This window comes from Talpa europaea, assembly GCF_964194135.1.
Source record: "Talpa europaea genome assembly, chromosome: 10".
Lineage (NCBI taxonomy): Eukaryota > Metazoa > Chordata > Mammalia > Eulipotyphla > Talpidae > Talpa > Talpa europaea.
Window position 1 is genome coordinate 44903579 of NC_140077.1, and position 20813 is coordinate 44924391.

Here is a 20813-nt window from a genome sequence, read left to right on the forward strand (position 1 = left end):
GCTTATCTACCAGGGATAGTACCCAGTATTTTCCCTCTTATGGAATCCATCAAGTACTAGCCCACAGTTAGAAATGGAGGGAGGAAAGGTTTATATTTAAATAGGAAACAAGCAATCTAAAATACCAATCACATGTCACTTCAACAAGGCAATTTACATAATTAGGTGTAAATTATTAATTTATTTATGTTAAGTAAGGTCCTAGCAAAGACTCAACTGGCCTATCTCAAGTGCAGACCACAATCTAGCTATAAAGGTAATATCACAATGGAATTGGACCTGTGTGACTAAGGGGAAAAAATGTCTTCAGTATTGCACATTTTCATCCAATAGAAAAAAGGTTTAGCTCAGGGCCATCTTGGTTCTGAATCTCTCCATTTTTGTTGGAAGAAGACTCACCATCTCTTTACTAAGTTCCAGCTCAACTTCTATTTCCTGAGCAGCCTCAGGGTGCTTTTCACAGTAATCAACAATAAATTTGTAATGTTCTAATGATGTTGCCAAGTTTTCTAACTCTTTCTTGGGGTCAGCAGTGATGATTTTGCCATAGAGACGGGCAACTCGAAACTTAGCTAACATGGCAGGGCGAAGAACATCTTCCCCTATATGCTCGGGAAATACTTTATTTGGATCCCTCAGGGAGTCTAAGAAGAGCTGGTAGTACTTCAATGCTGACTTATTAAGATTATTTATTTTTTTCACAATGTGTGAATCAGGATCCCTCAGCTTGTCAGCAATAGCGACCTTCAAATCCATCATATCATAGTATGCATGTGCAATTTCAAACTGAATCTGTCTGTTGACCAACAGGTAATACTGCGGATTCAGGTCCACAATTAGGGGTTCTAGCATGGCTATTCGACGTTTATGCATTTTGCACCGTCTTTCCATGTCAGTTTCAAAGAATGCAAGCACCTTAAACAGAGCACTATGATCTTGGACAACTTCAATGTGGTCAGTGACATAACCATCAATTTGAAAGAACTCTTTTGCCTCAAAGACATAGTGCTGACCCAATAAGAAAAGTTCCCGGGCTTCTTCAAAATCTAAAGGTCTCAAATACCTCACTTTCTCTTCTACTGCAGAGATGGCATCACACAGCTCACCAGTTCCAAACTGCACAGCTTTTTTCCTAACACGTTCTTCCTCTTCCAGTTCTTTTTTCCTTAAAGCTCTAAGTTCATATTGTTTATCAAGATCAAGTTCCCCTATGTTATCCTGAAAGGGAAAAAAAATATGGTTAAGTATAATACTGATCTTCTTGCTGTCTAACAAGATTAAAGCAAATAAGAGTAAAGAAAAGAAAACCTTCTGGGCCTCCCTGGTGGCGGGGTTTAAGTCTCAGTGCTATCAAGCTACTGCCAGCCACTGCAGCATGAGTCTGATCCCTGGCCAGGGAGCTACCCACATGGCATAGCAGACCTCTCCTGACTCACCTGCTGTTCCCCTCAGCAGTGTATTTCAGTCAATCTGCATGTTCTGCTCCCCAATCTGGTGAATCCTCTCACCCCTCCGCACCTCTGGCCTACACTCCAGTTCTTGCATGCATGCATAAATAAAAATAAATATTTAGAAAAAAAAGAAAACCTTCTTATAGTTCAGCCTGGTTTAGGAAGATATTATCCTAGATATCTTTTAAAACTTACTTCTTTTAACGATGTTCCAATTATATTAAAAATGTCAAGAAATTTGGAAAAAATATTTAAATAAAATAGATTAAGCCATTTATATACTACCAGTCCTCTTTGGGGAACTAAAACTCATAGTTATTCCTTCAGCTAAAATAAATACATACTAAAAGCACTTTTAGAACTGTGACACGTTATATACATACAGCACATTATTAGTAATATTTACTTTTAACATTAGAGTAAGAATGTAGTTTATATACTAAAAACATTTACTGAGATGCCATTAAGATTAACCATATGGTGTTTATACTATGTTCTATAGTGAAATATAGAGAAATAGTCTAGGACTGACACTACAGTGAAGAGTCAAATCTTCATAGTTAAAAGTTATCCTTCCCTAACTCGAGAGGCAAAAAACACCCCAAAACTAATATGATTAAAAAACAGATCCATCAGTGCTTAGCCCCAAGGTCTTTTCTCCTTTACATTGACACTGTCTCTAGTCCTGCGCTGTTGAAAACAGTAGCCATTAGCCAAGTGTGGGTGGCAACTGAGCACTTAAAATGTGGAATCGAAACTCACCACAGCCACAGTTGTGGGCTATACGTATAAAATCTATACCCAACTTCAAAGACTTAGTACAAAAATAAAGAATGTAAAATCTCTCTAGTAATGTTGAAATGTTGGCATAGAAAATGATAACATTTTTATACACTGGGTCAAATAAAAATAAAGTATTACCTTTTTTTTTCCTTTTCTAATGTGGCCACTAAAAAAATTTTTTTTTTAAAGATTTATTTTTATTCCTTCACTGAGCTTGCTTTAACTGTTTCCTCCTTTTGCACCTTTTCAATGACATATCCTTTATGGAACTTATTAAAATTATACTTTTTCACAAGGTCAATAACCAGGTCTATTTTTTGTTCACATAGTATAATGACTAGTACAGAGCTGTCATTAATACTTAACTGAACAAATCTTAAGCATAAATTGAAGAAGGCTTTTCAGATGAATAAATGGACAACCAAAGGATGAAGCTGAGGTAACAAAAAGGTCATATTAAGGAGTATCTGGGAAAAAAATTTTTTAAAGATATTTGAATAATTTAGTGGCATGGCAACCATTTGAGTTTAAGCATGCAATAAGTTCTAGTATCCAGTCTGGAAAACATCAACTAAATTAGGGCAAAATTAAACCATAGAGCATTATACTTGATATAATTACTTCAAAAGTAGGTCATAATTCTCTAAATCTTGTTTGCTTACTTGCTCCCTGGACTTATTTATTTATATGCTTCCTAAACTGCTTTCTGGGCTAAAGCTCTTCCCAGCTCCAACTACTCTAGACATAAAATTCCCCAGGATTCTTTTCCTTGTAGGCTTGCTCCATCTTTACACTATATTCTCAAATATTCTTTTTTTTTTAAATTTATTTATTTATGCATACAAGAACTGGGGTGTAGGCCAGAGGTGCAGGGGGTAAGAGAATTCACAAGAGACAGAGTGGGGAGCAAAACAGGCAGATCTACTGAAATACACTGCTGAGGGGGGCAGTGGGCGAGACTAAAGAGGTCTGCTGTGCCATGTGGGTTAGCGCCCTGGCCGGGGATCGAACTCATTCTGCAATGGCTGGCAATAGCTTGACAGTACTGAAACTTTAACCCCTGTGCCAAAAGGGAAGCCCAATGTTCTTTTTGTTTTTTTTAAGATTTATTTATTTATGCATAGATGAACTACGGTACAGGCCAGAGGTACAAGAGGGTGAGAGGATTCACCAGACAGAGTGGGGAACAGAACAGGTGCACTGACTGAAATACACTGCTGAGGGGAGCAATGGGTGAGTCAGGAGAGATCTGCTGTGCCATGTGGGTTGCTCCCTGGCTGGGGATGGAACTCGTGCTGCAGTGGCTGCGGATAGCTTCATAGGTTGCGTCTTAACCCCTTGCACCACCAGGGAGGCTTCTCAATGTTATTTTTTTAAAGACCTATGCTATGCATCTAGAATTCTGTGGTTAATTTTGTTGAGTAGTTTCACAAGGTTCTATAAAAATATTATGCTTTAATTCATACAAATAGAAAAAATAAAAACAATTTCTCCAGGCAAGTCTGATTTCATATTTCTGAGATCTTCATATGCATATCTGTGTGTGTGTGTGCATGCATGTATGTATTATTTTTATCTCCATCTCACTGTTGAAGAAGTTGAGACATGGAGAGATTATACAACTGCAAAAATGGCAGGGCTAGATATATTTATTGCTAGCTAGATATATTTATACAGATTCATATGCTAAATAAAGCATATAAAGATTATGAAACTATATAAAGATTAGTAAGAATTTTTCTATCCTCAAGTTGCTTGTAGTCTATAAGGAAGGAAAAAGAATATGAATCAGGATGATACAGACAGAATTTAAGTGTCTTAGGTAGAGGCAAGAAAAGTTCTATGGAGTTTAAAGGAGGGAGATATCTCTGTAGAGATATCCGTAGAGGATGCATTCAACAATGATTTATTGAATTTATTGAGAACCTCTTGTGCCTGGAGGTAATGATATACTATGAATCTGATGCAGTATATCCCCCACTCTTAACCTCTTAAAGGGACTTATTTATCCAAAGGAAGTTTTCTTTCTTTTTTTTTTTAATAGAGGCATGTTTTTATTTATTTGTTTGTTTTGTTTACACATGCACTGGGTACAGTCAGAAGTGCGGGAGGGTGAGAGAATTCACCAGAGCTAGAGCGGGGAGCAGAGCAGGCAGAAGGACAGAAGTACACTGCTGAGGGGAGCAGCGGGCGGCAGGAGAGGTCCGCGCGCCATGTGGGACCCTCCTCCTGTGGCCGGGGAGCAGCCGGGGATCGAACCGGCGCCGCAGAGGCCGCGGGCAGCTTCGCAACCCAGCACTCAACCGCTGCGCCACCGGGGAGGCCCCCAAAGGAAGTTTTCAAGGAACCAGAAGTATTAAGACTTAAATAATGGGTCACCTCCCTGGCCGGGGATCAAACTCGTGTTGCAGTGGCTGCCGATATCTTCATAGTTTGTGTCTTAACTCCTTGCGCCATCAGGGAGGCCCCAATAATGAATAAGATTTTAAAAGATAGAGAAGATGAGAATAATAAATATGAGCACATTCTGCGTACCCTGCATAATAAACATGCAGCGAGGTCAATGGACATAATCCCCCCTTTTAAGCTTTTACTTATATTCTGTTCATTTAAAAAAGAAAAGGCAATTTTTGATTGCATTACCTGCATGGATAGTTGAGCATTCTGCATGAGAGTCAAACAGTATTTGATCCAGCATCTTGCTATTTCCCCTTTTCTTTGATGATAAAGCTCTGGCACATCTCCATCAGTTTCAGTAGCTAAAATTACACAGCGTTTGTAACAAAGCACAGTGATTTGCCTAAATTAATGGTCACAATTGTAATTTTCAATGAGCACTGCGTTCTTTTTGTATCACTTTTTTCCTGATTATAAAATAACAGATTTTCACTGAAGCAACAGAGGGAAAAAACACCCCAAAATGTCTACCATCCAGAACACTAACTGCTGTTATTTTTACATATTTCTTTCTAATGTTTTCTTGTGCATTATCTATAGGTAAAACTAAGGTCACAATGTATGTTTAATTTTGACTATGGCCTTTCCATATGTTATACCACTAGTACTTTACTCATATCATTATCAACTGTTGCTAATACATTTTTAAAAAATGTATTATAATACAATTAGATATTCCATACTGTTTTTCTAAAATTGGGCATTAGTCTCTTCTAATTCTTCTATTATAAACAACCCTGAACAAAGGTCTCTGTGCATTACAAATCTGTAGAGATTTTCAATTATTTCCTTATGACTAATTCCTTGAAGTGAAATTTACTGGGTCAGCATTTAAACTATTCTAAACATTCTTGATATATCTTGCCAATTTATCTTCAACAAAAACTTAAACCAACTATATATGATGCTGCTCAATGAAAGCATTATGAAAACACTGGGCATTGTCATTTAGCTTTCTGTTTCGAAGAATTAAAAACAAAGTATCTCACTGATGGTTTAGTTCTTATTAATTTTTTTTCTGGGACAAGTGCCTTCTAGACTTCAACCAATCTAAAACCATTTCTCTAACTTTTCACAGCCTCTATATTCTTCTGATTCAGAATGCTAAAGAAAATTGTGACATTATTACAAAACCTGTAAAGTGACTCGACCACCTAGTTTTTAAAAATTGACATTTAAATATGTAAAAATATAACTTATTAGTTTCAGACGTACAGCATAATGATTCCATATTTTTGTATTCAGGTACCCCCACTTTTAAAAAGTTCATTTTAAACTTTGCTCTAACAAAAGACCGACATTAGTGCCTAGTCTCACTAACAAAGAAATTGAAAGAGAATTTTCACATTTATAACAGAAGGCAAGAAGCAAAAACAGTATTCAATGTTTGGCAGAGGCCCGGCATTCTAGAGGCAGCACACATCCTAAGCAGTGGGAGTGGCACAAGTTCCTTCCCTGGAACTGCTTTACACAGGCTCTGTATGTCTTATCATTCCTGCTTTTACTACAGGTTGGTGTTATTTGGTATAATTTGGTGGGTTATTTAGTGGTTTGGGGAATGCTAAAAAAATTTTCCATATAAATTAATGGTAATTGCTTCTTCACTTTATGTCATTCCATCTTATGAAAGATTTCACAAGAATGCTCTATTTTTGGATATCAGGGAAACCTGTACTGACTTAAAATGATTGTCACAATAAGTCATTAACAACTATCCATATAATTACAATTTTTTTCCTGTAATGAGAACTTTTAAGATCTATTCTTAGCAACTTTCAAATACACAATACACTCAACATGCTGTATTACGGTCCCAGAACTTAATTCATAAGTTTATTGCTTTTGATTCTTCACCCATTTTTGCCCAGTCCCTGCCTCTGAAAACAATCTGTTCTCTGTAGTTATGAGCAATTTTTTTTTTGTTTTTAAGATTCTACATGTATGTGTGATTAAGAACAGTATTTGTCTTTCTGACCTATTTTACTTAGCATAATGCACTGAGTTCTACTCATGTTATCATAAATCAATATATTTCTTTTTTAATGGCTTAATAATAAACAGTTGATTATTGTGATTTATAGTGTGAACTGTAAAAAAATGTTCTGGGAATAATATGTCTCTTTTCCAGCAAATAAGAGAGCAAACCATTTGCACAGACTTGAAGTTTGTGAAGCAATGAAGCCAAAATGTACAGTCTATAGGTAACTTAGCCTTTCCAACCTCCACTTAAGACTGAGAAGCTGGATAAAGAAGGTTTGAACAATGGTACTTCGCTTTTGCACCTCCACAATACATTCTTTAGAAAGGAAGACATTAAACCCTAACATTACCTTCCTCTGTACACAGATAGCATCAACATAATTTTAGGTCAAAACAACTTAAAGCCAGAAGCTCCCTGTCAAAAATAATTACATTTCTGGGTCTCCCTGGTGGCGCAGCGGGTTGAGCGCAGTGCTGTGAAGCTGTCTGGGCAGCCTCTGCAGCGCAGGTTCAATTCTCGGCCGGCCAGAAAGAAACCCACATGGCACAGCAGACCTCTCCTGTCTCGCCCACTGCTCCCCTCAGCAGTGTCTTCGGTCTGACTGCCTGTTCTGCTCCCTGCTCTGTCTCTCACCCTCCCACGCCAAGAACCCTAGTTCTTGTATAAATAAATAAATCTTCAAAAAAAAAAAAAAGAATAATTACATTTAATGTCAATGGACTCAGTGTTTCGATCTATATAAACTAAATTCAAACTTGTGATTGCTGGTATGGTTCTCAGAGTAAAATTCTGACAGACTGCATCCCAGGTTCAACTCCTCACGTTATCTAAAACTCTTTGTCTAACTATCCTTAAGATTGTTTTTTTCCTTTACATTATAAAAGAAGAAAGATAGGCACCTGCATAGTTACAGGCAGGCAGGAGAGCTGTTTTATGATCATGTAAGAAAACGTTCTTATTTCTTAGGAAATATATACTGAAGTATTAAGTGGTAAAAGAGTAAATAATATATTCAGTCTTCTCACAGAGGTTCAGAATGATGATTGCAAATGATGCAATTATTAACAACTGGTGAATTTAGAAGGACATATGGTAGATTTTTGCTCTGTTCTTATAATTTTTCTAACATTAAAATGATTTCAAAATCTTTTAAAAATTATTTAATACTCACTGTCTTCTGTATTTTGAATCTTTCCAGTTTGACCAAAAATGACATTAGCAGCTGATAAACAGTGTCTGGCCTCCATAAAGCATAGCTGTTGAAAAAAGAGTGAAGACAATTATCACACAGCCTTATTTGCAATGATACTTGTATCAAGTCTTTTATATGGAAAAGCTATAAAATCAGGTAAAAATAATACCAAGGAAACCTTGTATAAATGCTGAACATTCAGAAGGTATATAAGACTATGATCTGGTTAAAAAGCTACCTCATAGGTTAAAGTAACAGTGCTCCAAACTCTTAATAATCAAAATGGCTGAAAGACAACTGTTGATGGAAAGTTAGCTCTCCTCAGGTAAACAAAGTATGTAAGAATAGTTATCCTAGACTCATTACCTCATCTAGTCCTTTAGGTTCAATCTAAATAGCCAAAGTCCCATACATAATAAATTCTTAGATCATTTGCAATCTGTCAAAGGATTTGAAAATTTAATTTTTATTAGAGATCCCTTTTACATCCTACCATTCAGAGGCAAAAGGTTAAGTTCTGATACGAAGAGATCCAGGTCTTCTAAAATCTTTGTAATTTACATGAAACTTCCCATCAAGTTTTGAAGTCAATCTATTTCCACAGATGAATTTTATGTAACTGCTTTATTAACACATTTGAAGACTTCATAATTCAAATCTTGGCATGGTAAACTTCTCAAACATTTGGAGAAGATCTCCACACTTTGCATTTGTCATGTAACTCACAGGACCACCCAGCAAAAGCACAAAGTTAAAGTCCAACTTTTAGGTGGAAACCACCCTCATTAAATATAATCTCTACTTCATATAAGTGACTGCTAAGATTTTTAATGGTTGGCTATTATGACTTTGAAACATCAGATTGAGTGTAACTCCATTATGGTGAATTCAGAAGCCATCTTGAGAACAGCTGTGCAGTACTATCCCAGCAACATCTTAATTCAAACTGGTGGTGTTAAACTTCAAAATCCAAGAAGAAAGTCACAGTTTACATAAAGCAGCTTAAATAGTCCCTCTCTAATCCCTCACCCATTAATATCACTTCAACTTTGCCCAGATCAACGCCCTGTGAGCAACCACTGCTAAAACAGTGAGCACCTGTGCCCTCTAGGTGGCTGGTAAATGTGGGTACTAGCACCTACCAGGCAGGGACTCACCAAGAAGCAAACCCTCATCACTGGAACCAGATGATGATATAATGATACAAATGACAATTACATTGTTTAAAGATATGGTTCAAATCTCTTTTTGCAATATAACTTAGCTGGTTGTAACAAAAATGTGTAAAATATATTGGTAAAAAATAAAAGTGGGGTGGGAGAAGGACTCATGAAAATTATTGCATGCTCCACATAAGCAATGCTTAACAACTTTAAATTTTAATTATACTTTAAATTAATATCTAGGTAGCTCAATATTATCAATATCTGTAGACATTTAAATGTTAATTAAAATCACAGTGAATATGTAATTTTAAAGTTGCTAAACAAAACAAAGGGCCTCCAGCAGCTATAGAAAAGGTGCCACAAGCAGAGGCACCGGATAACACTCTTTGATGATGACCACAATGAAATGGATTCATGAGTTAGATTTAACTGAATGCTCTGATATATGCAATAGCGTTACTTACACGCTTGATCTTAGATCAAAGTCCTAGAAGCGATGCTGCAGTCACCACAGCCCTTTCTCTCCTGCTAATAGCTTTTCTGAATGAAATTCTGTGGGACAATACTTTAAACATAGGGCGCATTTACAGAACCAGCACTAACAAAAAGCTTAGAAAGGATAAAGGCCCAGTAAGGATAAGGTAGCAGATAACCAGAGACATCTAAGAAGGAACTCTGATAAGTAAAGAATTACCAAAATTTCAGAAAGACTTGTGAATTAGTAATATACATGAAAGTAATTTCTACTGCTGAGCTGTCTTACTGAGGAATAACAGAAAGTTTGGGTAGGAAAGGTATCTTATAAACATTTCAGCATTAAAAACTATTAAGGGCTTAAAAAAAATGTTAAGAATATATCAACATGATTCTGAATAATTCTAATAAACAACTAAGACGTTCAAATTTGTCCCTGGGGAACAGTCCAGAAGAAGTATAGTATAAAGACCTGGAACTCTGATAGTGGGCAGAGACATTTCCAACACAGAAAAATTATTATAAAAGAGTTAATTCTGAAGAATAACTGAAATGTGTCACATGCTTTTATCAAAGCCCACATTTAACAGTCAACTTCCTCAGACAAATTCTCAGTTACCAGATTACCATTACAAAAAGATAGATATATCTACATGAGAACAAACATCTTCAATTTAAAAGTAACCTCACTAAAATGAACTGAGATAGGAAGCCTAATTGAAAAAAAACTTGGTCTTTGGTAACAAGACAATGCTAAAACTTAGCATTTTAAGATTCAAAAGAATGCAATAAAAAGCTATACAATTTTATTACACTGGTAAAATGGGTTGTGTTATTCTCTCTAGTTTATATTATAAAACACAAACTTTTAAAAAGATGGTATTTTCAGGGTGCTACTGATTCTATTTTTGTATGCATTACCAATAACTGTTAGATAACTACTTTGAGAAGCTTACCTTATTGATATAAAATTGTGACAAGGTTGCAGCATTAATAGCCCACTCTATAGGATGGTAGGCATTGTGCTCAAGCTGGCGTTTTAGGGTACTGTGGCAATAATGAGCAGCCTTCTCAAACATTTCCATATGCTGGTAAACTTGAGCCAGGTAATATAAGTTATGAGTATAAACCTTCTCAAATCTATGAAGAGAAAAATAAGCATAAAAACATAAAATTTTAAGGCACTTTCATATTTATTTTGATCTCCCACCAATCCTTTGAGTTGGGATGGCTATTTCACAGCTAAGGAAACTGAGCCTCAGATTTGAACAGGATTACATAGATAATAAGTGGCAAATGGAGGATTTTAGTCCATGTCAGAATCCATATTCTATAACCTTTTAAAAATATCTTGAAGGTTGGGCCTCCCTGGTGGTGCAAGAGGTTAAGCACCGCACTATGAAGCAATCCACCGCCTCTACAGCATGAATTCGATCCCTGGCCGGCCAGGGAGCAACCTACATGGCGAAGTAGACCTCTCCTGTCTCGCCTGCTGCTCCCCTCAGCAATATATTTCAGTTGGTCTGTCTATTCTGTTCCCCACTCTGTCTCTGGTGAATCCTTTCACAGTCCCCGCCTCCCCACATCTCTGGCCTGTACCCCAGCTCTTGTATGCATAAATAAGTCTTTAAAAAAAAATATCTTCAAGAAGAAAACCACTGCACTTTTCTGAACAATCACCTATACTATGTGGAATTAGTCATGAAAGCTGATTTCTATACCCACTCACCTTTTTGATCTCTCTTGTTCAGTAAGTTTTTCTTCTTCAGGAAGAAAATGCTCAGTAGGATCAAGAGGAGGACTCCCAATCTATAATTCAAGAAAAACAAAATTTTAAAGTATTAACACCAAGCGCCCCCCTCTGGAGGAGGAACTCAAGAAATCAAATTTTAAAAGCCCATTTCATTTTTCCCTAGTTCCCTTTCATGTTACCAAGAAGTAATTACCTTAACCTTAAGAATTTAGCAGCTACCCCTCAGCAGTGTACTTCAGTCCTTCTGCCTGCCCTGCTCCCCGCTCTGGCTCTGGTGAATTCTCTCACCCTCCCGCGCTTCTGACTGTACCCAGTGCATGTATAAACAAACAAACAAACAAATAAATAAATAAATGAAAATACATGCCTCTTAAAAAAAAAAGAATAATTTAGCAGCTATAAAGAGATTGTCCACAAGCTCACATTTGACAAAATTTTAACTGAGATTAAGTAACACTAAAAAAACCTACCAATTTGCTTTTAGGGATGTATAATTCTTTCAATATTTTCAGTGATAATTTTGCTTTCTAGAAAAAGTTGCACCCTGGTGGTGCAAGGGATTAAGTACTGCACTGTGAAGCAATTTGAAGCCTCTGCAGCATGAGTTCAATCCCTGACTGGCCAGAGAGCAACGCACATGGCGCAGCAGACCTCTCCCGACTCGCCCGCTGCTCCCCTCAGCAGTGTATTTCAGTCAGTCTACCTGTTCTGTTCCCCACTCTGTCTCTGGTGAATCCTCTCACCCTCAAGCCCCCTCTCACCCACCCCCCGCCATCTCTGGCCTATACCCCAGCTCTTGTATGCATAAATAAATCTTAAAAAAATAAATAAATAAAAACATCCATGGGGCCTCCCTGGTGGCAAAAGGAGTTAAGTCTCAACACTATCAAGCTATGGCCGCCACTATAGCATGAGTTCCATCCCCTGCCAGGGAACTAACCCACATGGTGCAGCAGACCTCTCCCATCTTGCCCTCTGCTCCCCTCAGCAGTGTATTTCAGTAGATCTGCCTGTTCTGCTCCCCAGTCTGTCTCTGGTGAATCCTCTCACCCCTTCCACATCTCTGGCCTAGACATCAGTTCTTGTATGTATAAATAAATCTTTAAAAATATACTGTTAAAAAATTAAAAAAAAAATACATAAGCATGATAATAGGAAAGATATAGATACCCTTAGAGTAATATTGTTCTGAACTGATCATTAATGAAGATAAAAGTTTTTAACATTCTAATATTCAAGAACAGGGGGACCTACTGAAATACACTGCTGAGGGGAGCAGTGGGCAAGACAGGAGAGGTCTGCTGCACTATGGAGGTAGCTCCCTGGCTAGGGATCCAAGTGCTTCAGTGGCTGTTGATAGCTTCATAGTGCTGGGACTTAACCCTTTGCGCCACCAGGGAGGTCCTTCGTAGGTAAAATTTATTGAAGAAATAGATGGTTTGTTTTCAGTCCAGGCTCCATGATACCTCTGTTTTATTACTAATAAGGAGGAGGGAAGAGTCTGTAGTGGACTGAGCTGAGGGTATTTTTGACCTGCTTAACTAGAAAAGCTTGATCAGTTTTTACATAATTTATTTCAGAAGAGTTTCATGGGTAAAAAGAAAATAGCTAAAAAACCATTACCTTGAAGTAGTTCTCAAGTGCAATACCTAGATCAGCAAATGAGAATCACCTACTATCTTGCTAAAAATGCAAATTCCAGGTCCCCACCCAGATCTGCTAAGTCTGAATCTGAGAAGGAACACTGTTTTTTTAACAGGTCATTCAGATGCAAGCTGAAATTTGAGAATTGTTGCCTCAAAGATTTCTGACATTTTGCTTAAGTAGTTGCTTAGGTTTCTTTAAGCACTACTATTCTCAGTGGAACTCAAAACAGAATTTTTAAATTATAAGTAAAAATATGCAAGTATCAGCATGTTAGGATTAACATAATATTTCCTATATAATTCAATTATAATTAGACTAGGGTTATCATTAGACTCTATCCAAGGATTACTTTTAAGAACACTAAAATTTGTAATACAAAGTAATTTTAGCTATCAGATGACCACTTAGACCACTCTATAGAAAGGTCTGGAATATTATGAACAAATTCTCACTATCAATTCCTTTTTTTAAAGATATATTTTATTTATGCATGCATGCAAGAACTGGGGTCTTGGCCAGTGGCGGGGTGGGGGAAGTGGATGGGGGTAAGGATTCACCAGAGACAGAGTGGGCAGCAGAACAGGCAGACTGACTGAAATACACTGCTGAGGGGAGCAATGGGCAAGACAGGAGAGGTCTGCTGTGCCATGTGGGTCAGCTCCCTAACCAGGAATCAAACGCAGTGGCTGGCAATACCTCGATAGTGCTGAGACTTCAACCCCTGCACCACCAGGAAGGCCCTTAACCATCAATTCTTAACTGTTTCAATCAAAACTTAAAATGTATCTGGATATGCATCATACCTCTTTCATATACTGATTGTACAGTGCTTCTGAAGATTCTAAATAAGCTTGTGCAGTTTCAATTTCTTCTCTTTCAGACCACAAGATACCAAGGTTATTCTGGAAAATAAAGAAAAAAGAAATAATGACAATATAGATCTTCCAATTAAAGTAACTTTCAGAGTTTCAAAGTTAATATTTACCTATCAAACAGTGCTGGAATCTGGTTATTCACAACAGTATTATCCTTATGTAGTGAGACAGGCAGCCTATGAGATGCATCCCTGGTGAGCCCTGCCTCTGGCTATCGTGTCCTCAAATAGTCTCTTCTCTTTAAATATGTAGGCTGGATTTAGTGATTTGTTTCTAACAAACAGCATATGGCAAATGTGATCATATTGGAATCTCTCTTCCAAGATTAGGTTATAAAACACTGTGGTTCCATCATGGGTGCTGCCTCTTGCTCATTTTCAGGGAAGCAAATTGTTGTGTTGTAAGTTATCCTATAGACAGATTTATGAGAGAAGAAACTGAGGGAGATCAAAAAGCTAGCACAGAATTGAGGCCATCAGAGCGACAGTGTGTAGGAAACTGAATCCTGCCAATAACCATCTGAGTGAGTCTGGAAGGAGTGTCTCCCATATTGAGTCTTCAAGTCAGCCTCAGCAGACCAATAATCTGATGAGAGCTCTTGAGCCAGAGGCAACCAGCTAAGGCAAACCTACAGGATAAAAATGCGCTGCAGGCTGCTAAATTTGGAGGTAAAATGTTACATAACAATAGTTAACTGATAGAGACAAAGATGTTCCATAAAATATATAAGGCTTTCAAAATAGCTATAATCTTCTCCAGAGAGCTTTCAAACAAGGAAAAATTCTCAACAGTGATTGTTCAGTACAAGCCTGTCAAAGGGAAATGAGCTCTCAAATTCCAGTAATTCAAAGAATGTGGTGTGGAAAAACCTGAAGATACTATATGCCTTTTTCCATCAGTTAAGTCAGATTCCTAAAGTTTACCATTTCAAACAAGAAAATATTTGTTCATACAAAACAAACTGATATAGAGAACAGATTGGTATTAGACCAGAGAAGGTGGGTAAAAGGGGTAAAGGTATGGAGGTGATAGAAAAGTACTTTCTAGTTTGGACCAGACTTGGGAAGTGATGTAGTATATACAGATGTTTAAGTATAATTTTGCACACCTGAAACTTATATAATGTTATAAACCAATGTAATTTCAATCCATTTTTTAGTTTGTTTATAGTTTAGAGTTCTTAAAATTGTATAGCTTTATAATTATATCTAGTCAATCAAAAATTCTTCATAGTCTTTTATTGTATTAATCATTTGCTTTTGCTCTCCATAGCATCATCTTCCTCTGTTACCATGAAGGCAAAGGAAAAACTTACTAGATCAGGTATTATATTTTAAAAACTAGGCCATCTGTCTTCTGCTATATAACTATTTTAACCGGCTTTGTAGAGGGCAAAGATCTGTTCAGATGTCAGAATTCAAGACTGGAGGTCCAGCCCCCCTTTAGAGAATGGAGTTAGACTGCCTTCCATAAATTGGGATAACACTTCAAGCAAAATGATACTTCTGAGGCTGGACTTCTACCATCCTCTGTAAACCTCCTTAGGGAAAAGAACAGGATAAGGAAAGAGAGCCTCTAATGCAGAGATTTTTAACCTGGGTCCAATGGACTCACAAGGTATCCATGAGAGAATTCAGAGTCTATGAACTTGAATGGGGAGAAGACTACTTACTATACACTAATATCCTTCATGAACATAGATACAAACAATATTAATAAAATTTTAGCAAATTGAGTTCAACAATATATAAAAATACATTAAAAGGGTATTATTTTACCCAAGTTTTCTTAGTAAAAACTCTCAGGGGAATTTATTACAGGAAAGGAAAGGGTTGGCTTAACACTGAAAATCTGGCAATATAATTCGCATAACAGACTAAAAAGGAAAAAAGTCACCTCAGATGCAGCAATGAAATTATGATGTTGATCAAGAAGTCAAACCAAAATAAGAAGGTGCACACACCACGATCTCATTTAAAAATTCTAGAAAATGCAGAGGGGAGAGGCATAGAAGAGGGAGAGAGAATAAAGAAGGGGAGGGATTAACAAAGGAACACAAGGAAACTTGGTGATCATGGATATGTTCATGACCTTGATTGTTTCATGGGCATATTCATATATCACATTCATCAAACTGTATGTCAAGTCTATCTTAATAAATCTACAAATATACACAAAAGGTATTCCTTATGTATGCATATCCTGGTAGCGGAGGGAATAGAGAGAATTAGCTCTTAATTGGTGAGGGAATTTTACAATAATAAAATAGTTAAATTTCACTAAAGATGATGATAATACAAGTGTTTATTGCTGATAGCAAAAATCAGAAGGAAAAACAAAGAAAAATCTTTTCTAAGCGCCCTCAAAACCTAGTGAAGATAGAAAGGAAGTCTCTTTTTGATAATCGGAGTCCAGGTTCTGTATTTCTGTAGAAATAATGCTAATGGATAGTATCCATTTCCTTAGTCTCTCCAAAGTTTAATCAATATCTCTAATAATCTCTTTCCTAAGATAGAAACACCAAATTGAGACAAAGCAATAAATCTATCATAAATTCCTTAGAACTGATACATACACACAAAGGTGTATCTTATACCAAAATGAAATCATTCCACATAATTCCAAACATATGTCCCTCTCTTAATATTGATATTTTTGGTTAACATACATAAATTATGATTTTTAATGGCTGCCTACTGTTATACATGAATGCACCAATATTTATTAAACCATATACATAGTGAGGGCTATTTACACGATTTTTTTTATAAAAAGTTTATACGATGATGAATATTTATGTTCACATATCTTTTCATAACTATCTTAATGTGATTTTAAGATACTGATGTGGAATTTTTTTTTCCCCAAAGATTTATTTATTTATGCATACAAGAACTGGGGTACAGGTCAGAGGTGTGAGGAGTGAGAAGATTCACCAGAGACAGAGTGGGGAACAGAACAGGCAGACTGACTGAAATACACTGCTGAGGGGAGCAGCAGGCGAGACAGGAGAGGTCTGCAGCACCATGTGGGTAGTTCCCTGGCTGGGGATTGAACTTGTGCTGCAGAAGCTGCAGATTGCTTCATAGTGCACTGCTTAACCCCTTGTGCCACTGGGAGGCCCTGATGTGGAATTTTTACATAAAAGGCCTGATTCAAGAGTTTTGAAATCGAGCTCCATAAAAGATCTATAGTGTTGGGCCTCCCGGGTGGCACAGCGGTTGAGCGCTGGGTTGTGAAGCTGCCCGCAGCCTCTGCAGCGCTGGTTCGATCCCCGGCATCAGGCGAGGGTCCCACAGGGCGCCAGACCTCTCCTGCCTCCCGCTGCTCCCCTCTGCAGTGTACTTCGTCAGTCTGCCTATTCTGCTCCCCGCTCTGGCTCTGGTGAATCCTCTCAACTCCATCTCTGGCCTGTACCCCGGTTCTTGTATGCATAAATAAATATTTTTTAAAAAAAGATCTATAGTGTTTACATTTCTACTAGCAATAATGCTAATGGATAGTATCCATTTCCTTAGTCTCTCCAAAGCGTAATCAATATCTCTAATAATCTCTGCCAAACTGGTATAATTTTTCTATTTCATTCTTTTAGTTTTCTTTATGATTAGTGAGGCCAAATCTCTCATGTATAGTAAATATTAAGTGAAACGATACCATATATATAGTATGGTAATGCCACTGAAATAGATCAACTAAACAGAAGAGTTTAGGAAGACAGGCATAATCTGAATCACCACTGCTATACTGTTTTAGTACATTCCTTTTCATATTTTTATAATCACTTTATTTGTTCAGATAAACAATCATTCTGTCAAGTTCTGGGATTTCAGCACTAATTGCATCAAATCTATAAATGAGTATCAGGTTCATACCATTATTTTTAATCTTACCACCCAGGAACATGGTATAGTTCTCTCTCTTTAAGTTTACTAGTTCTAGTATCCCTAATGCTGCAATTTTCAAAATTAATATTTTAACCCATTATGCTTATATACAAGAGTACTACCGATAGTACAGATTTACTTTACATCCTCCTGCTTTATTAAACTGATAATTCCAATGGTTTTCAGTTGATGTCTTTGGGTTTTTAGGTATACAATGATCATATATGCAAATGATAACTTTATTCATATAAATAATTTTTATTTTCCCAAAATCTATAATTTTTTCTTCTGTATTACTGGAATGGTCAGAACTTCTAATCGAGATTTTGAATCTGATTTTACTAAGTATGTCTCTAATAATTCACCCTCAGAAAAGGGTGGCTGTTTAAAATACTGCATTTTGGGGCCTCCCTGGTGGCCTAGGGGTTAAGTCTTAGTGCTATCACTGCCAAGGCCTCTGTTTGATTCCCAAACCAGCGAGCTAACCCACACATGGTGCTGCAGACCTCTCTTGTCTTGCCTAATGCTCCACTTAGCAGTGCATTTTGGTAAATCAGCCTGTGCTGCTCCCCACTCTGTCCTGTCTCTGATGAATTCTCTCACCATCACCCACCACTTCTGGCCTACACCCCAGTTCTTCTACAAATAAATAAATCTTTAAAAAAATAAAAATATTGCATTTCATTGAATGTGAGATGTCACAATTTGTAAGACAATTATTTTATGTATCAATAACAAACAATGGCAAGTAAAATACGCTATATACTACATTGGCTATGAAATGCATTCTGATTTTAGATATTAGAGTATGAAAGATGTGTATATTAGACAATGTGTATATTAGGCATTCTGATTTTAGATATTAGAGTATGAAAGATGTGTATATTAGACAATTTAAAGTACATATTAAAATCAATAATATACAGTAAATACTGGAGCCCATAATACATTTAGGACAGTTTCTAATTGTATCTTTAAGATAGTGAGATACTTTTTAAAATGTTTACTAGAATCTTAGGCAGTTATAAGGTTAAAGAAAATTTCAAATGAAGCTATCCGAATTCAACATTTTACGAATTTTATTAAATCTCGCATACATTTCTTGAATATTAATAATGTGCCTACCATGTGATAGGTACTGAGGTCAAAAATAATATGCAAAAACAGATTTTAGTTCCTGTTATTCTGTGGCTTTTACTTTTATTGGGCCATAATAAAAGTATGACCCATACAATTTCCTTTTCAATGTTTTTCTTTGAGGTCTACTTACCATATGATCAATTTTGGTAAATGTTCTCTGGATCACATATATTAGGAAGTGGAAGTAAGAATTTGTGAGCGTAAGCAGAGCAACAGGCACATACAAAGAGTTCAGACTTATCTCATTTGTTATGTTCCCGACGCAAAATGTCACATTTTTTTCTTAATAATCCACCTACCGTCAAATGGGAAAAATAAGGTTGTGAAAATTCAGAGGTAGAAGGGAGAGATCAGTTCGGACCAAAGTGAGCTAAAAGTTACTAGAAGCATGACGTGCGTTTTGGAGAATGAGGAGGAATTCCAGGGGAAGCAAACCGATGAGTGAGGCGTTTGGAACGAAGCCTTCAAATGAAAAACGTACTCCGGCCATGCTTTGTCATTTCCTTGAGACCTCAAGTTAAAACAAATTTTTGGATTTGTCTTGGCTAGAAGGAACAGGCTCCGGGCTGGCGGAGGGCGCATTCACGAAGCCAGAGGGCCTCGCGGACCAGCCACCAGGAGAGGGGGCGAGTAATGCCGCCGGGGTGGGCGGAGGGAGGGGGAGTGTGGCAGCCGCGTATCACCCCAGGGCTTCAAAGCCTGGGCACAACCGTGCGAGAGGGGGGCCCCCTCCCCGCGCCCTCCCCTCTGGCCCCAGGGCCGGCGCGGCCGCCCTCACCTGCGCCTGGATGTAGAGAGACACGCAGTCGTGCGACAGCCGGTATTTGCGCAGCAGCTTCAGGCACTTCACGAGATGCTCCTCCCCCGCCGACAGCTCCTCCGTGTCGATGTGGTTCACCCCGAGATGGAACTCAATAACCGCCAGCCTCACGGCCCCTTGGGCGACGGGCCCCTCGGCCTCCACCGCCTCGGCGGGCGGCCCCAGGGTGGGGTCGCCCGCACCCGAGCTTTCCTCGGCCTCAGGCCGCTCATCCTCCTCCTCGGGCGCGGGGCCCAGCAGCGCCCTGACCTCTTCCAGCAGCACTCGGGCGCTGTATTTGGACTTGTACGGCTCCTTCTCGGGGTTTTTATGCAATTCCACCCGCGACAGGGCCAGAGCCGCCTGGAATTTCTCACGAATCTCGGCCCACGGAACATTCGCCATAGCGGCCCCTACAGCCTGGGTTTGCTCAGGGCCTGCGCTCGGGACTCGCGCCTTCCTGTGCTCTACGACACTTCACTTACGGCGCGCCGCACGGCAGAAAAGCAACCAATAAAGTCCGCCGGGAGAACCGCGGTAAGGTGGGCACTGGCCAATAGGAGCGCGTTCCTGCCACCATGGCAACCGTTGTTATAGAAACACGTTCCCATTGGGGGTGGCCTCACTCCTGCCCAGCCTTTACGGTGCTAGTTGTAGCTATATAAAAATATAAAGTTGTAGCTATCTAAAAATATTTGCTATCGCCTGGCTTGGAAATTTCCAAGAGCGTTTGTTTACAAACATAGCTAGCTGTCTCTACTTGAGCTAATTTATATAAGCTGAAAGGCAAAAACCTTTTGATACTAGGTCGATTACATTGACCTAATTACCTTAGCTGTGAATGTATAAAACACTCAGTGATTCACAAGTATTTTCATTTCAACCCTGAAATAGATTATGGGGTGTGTACCACTTTTCAAAATATCACAAAAACTAAGACCCAGAACTATGACAAGTCACTTCAGGCAAGGTTTTCCCCATTTATACAAACCTTAAATTGTCAAATAGCACGTGGCAGGTGGGGTTAGGGGAGCATTGGGGAAGGTGGTTAGGCCGGAGGTTTTAACCATAAAGCTACAGCTGTGTAAAGTGCATTGAGATATACAAAGGAGCGTTGATTTAGAGAACTCGTAGGTGTACAATTTGCATTTCAAAACAGCTTCTAATAACTTTCTAAGCTTCAGATTTCTCATTGTAAGGCAGTGAAATTA

The 20813-nt window shown here is 38.1% G+C and overlaps 1 protein-coding gene across 1 annotated transcript; it reads right to left on the bottom strand.

Moving 5' to 3' along the window:
- Window positions 1-342: 342 nt before the first annotated feature.
- On the bottom strand, window positions 343-20007 carry KIFBP (kinesin family binding protein; the record flags this gene model as incomplete). Its single annotated transcript, XM_084245453.1, has 7 exons — window positions 343-1218; window positions 4878-4993; window positions 7844-7928; window positions 10461-10644; window positions 11234-11313; window positions 13708-13806; window positions 19582-20007. The coding sequence occupies 7 exons, from the start codon at window positions 20005-20007 to the stop codon at window positions 343-345; spliced, it is 1866 nt and encodes a 621-aa protein (XP_084101579.1).
- Between the last annotated feature and the right edge of the window lie 806 nt (window positions 20008-20813).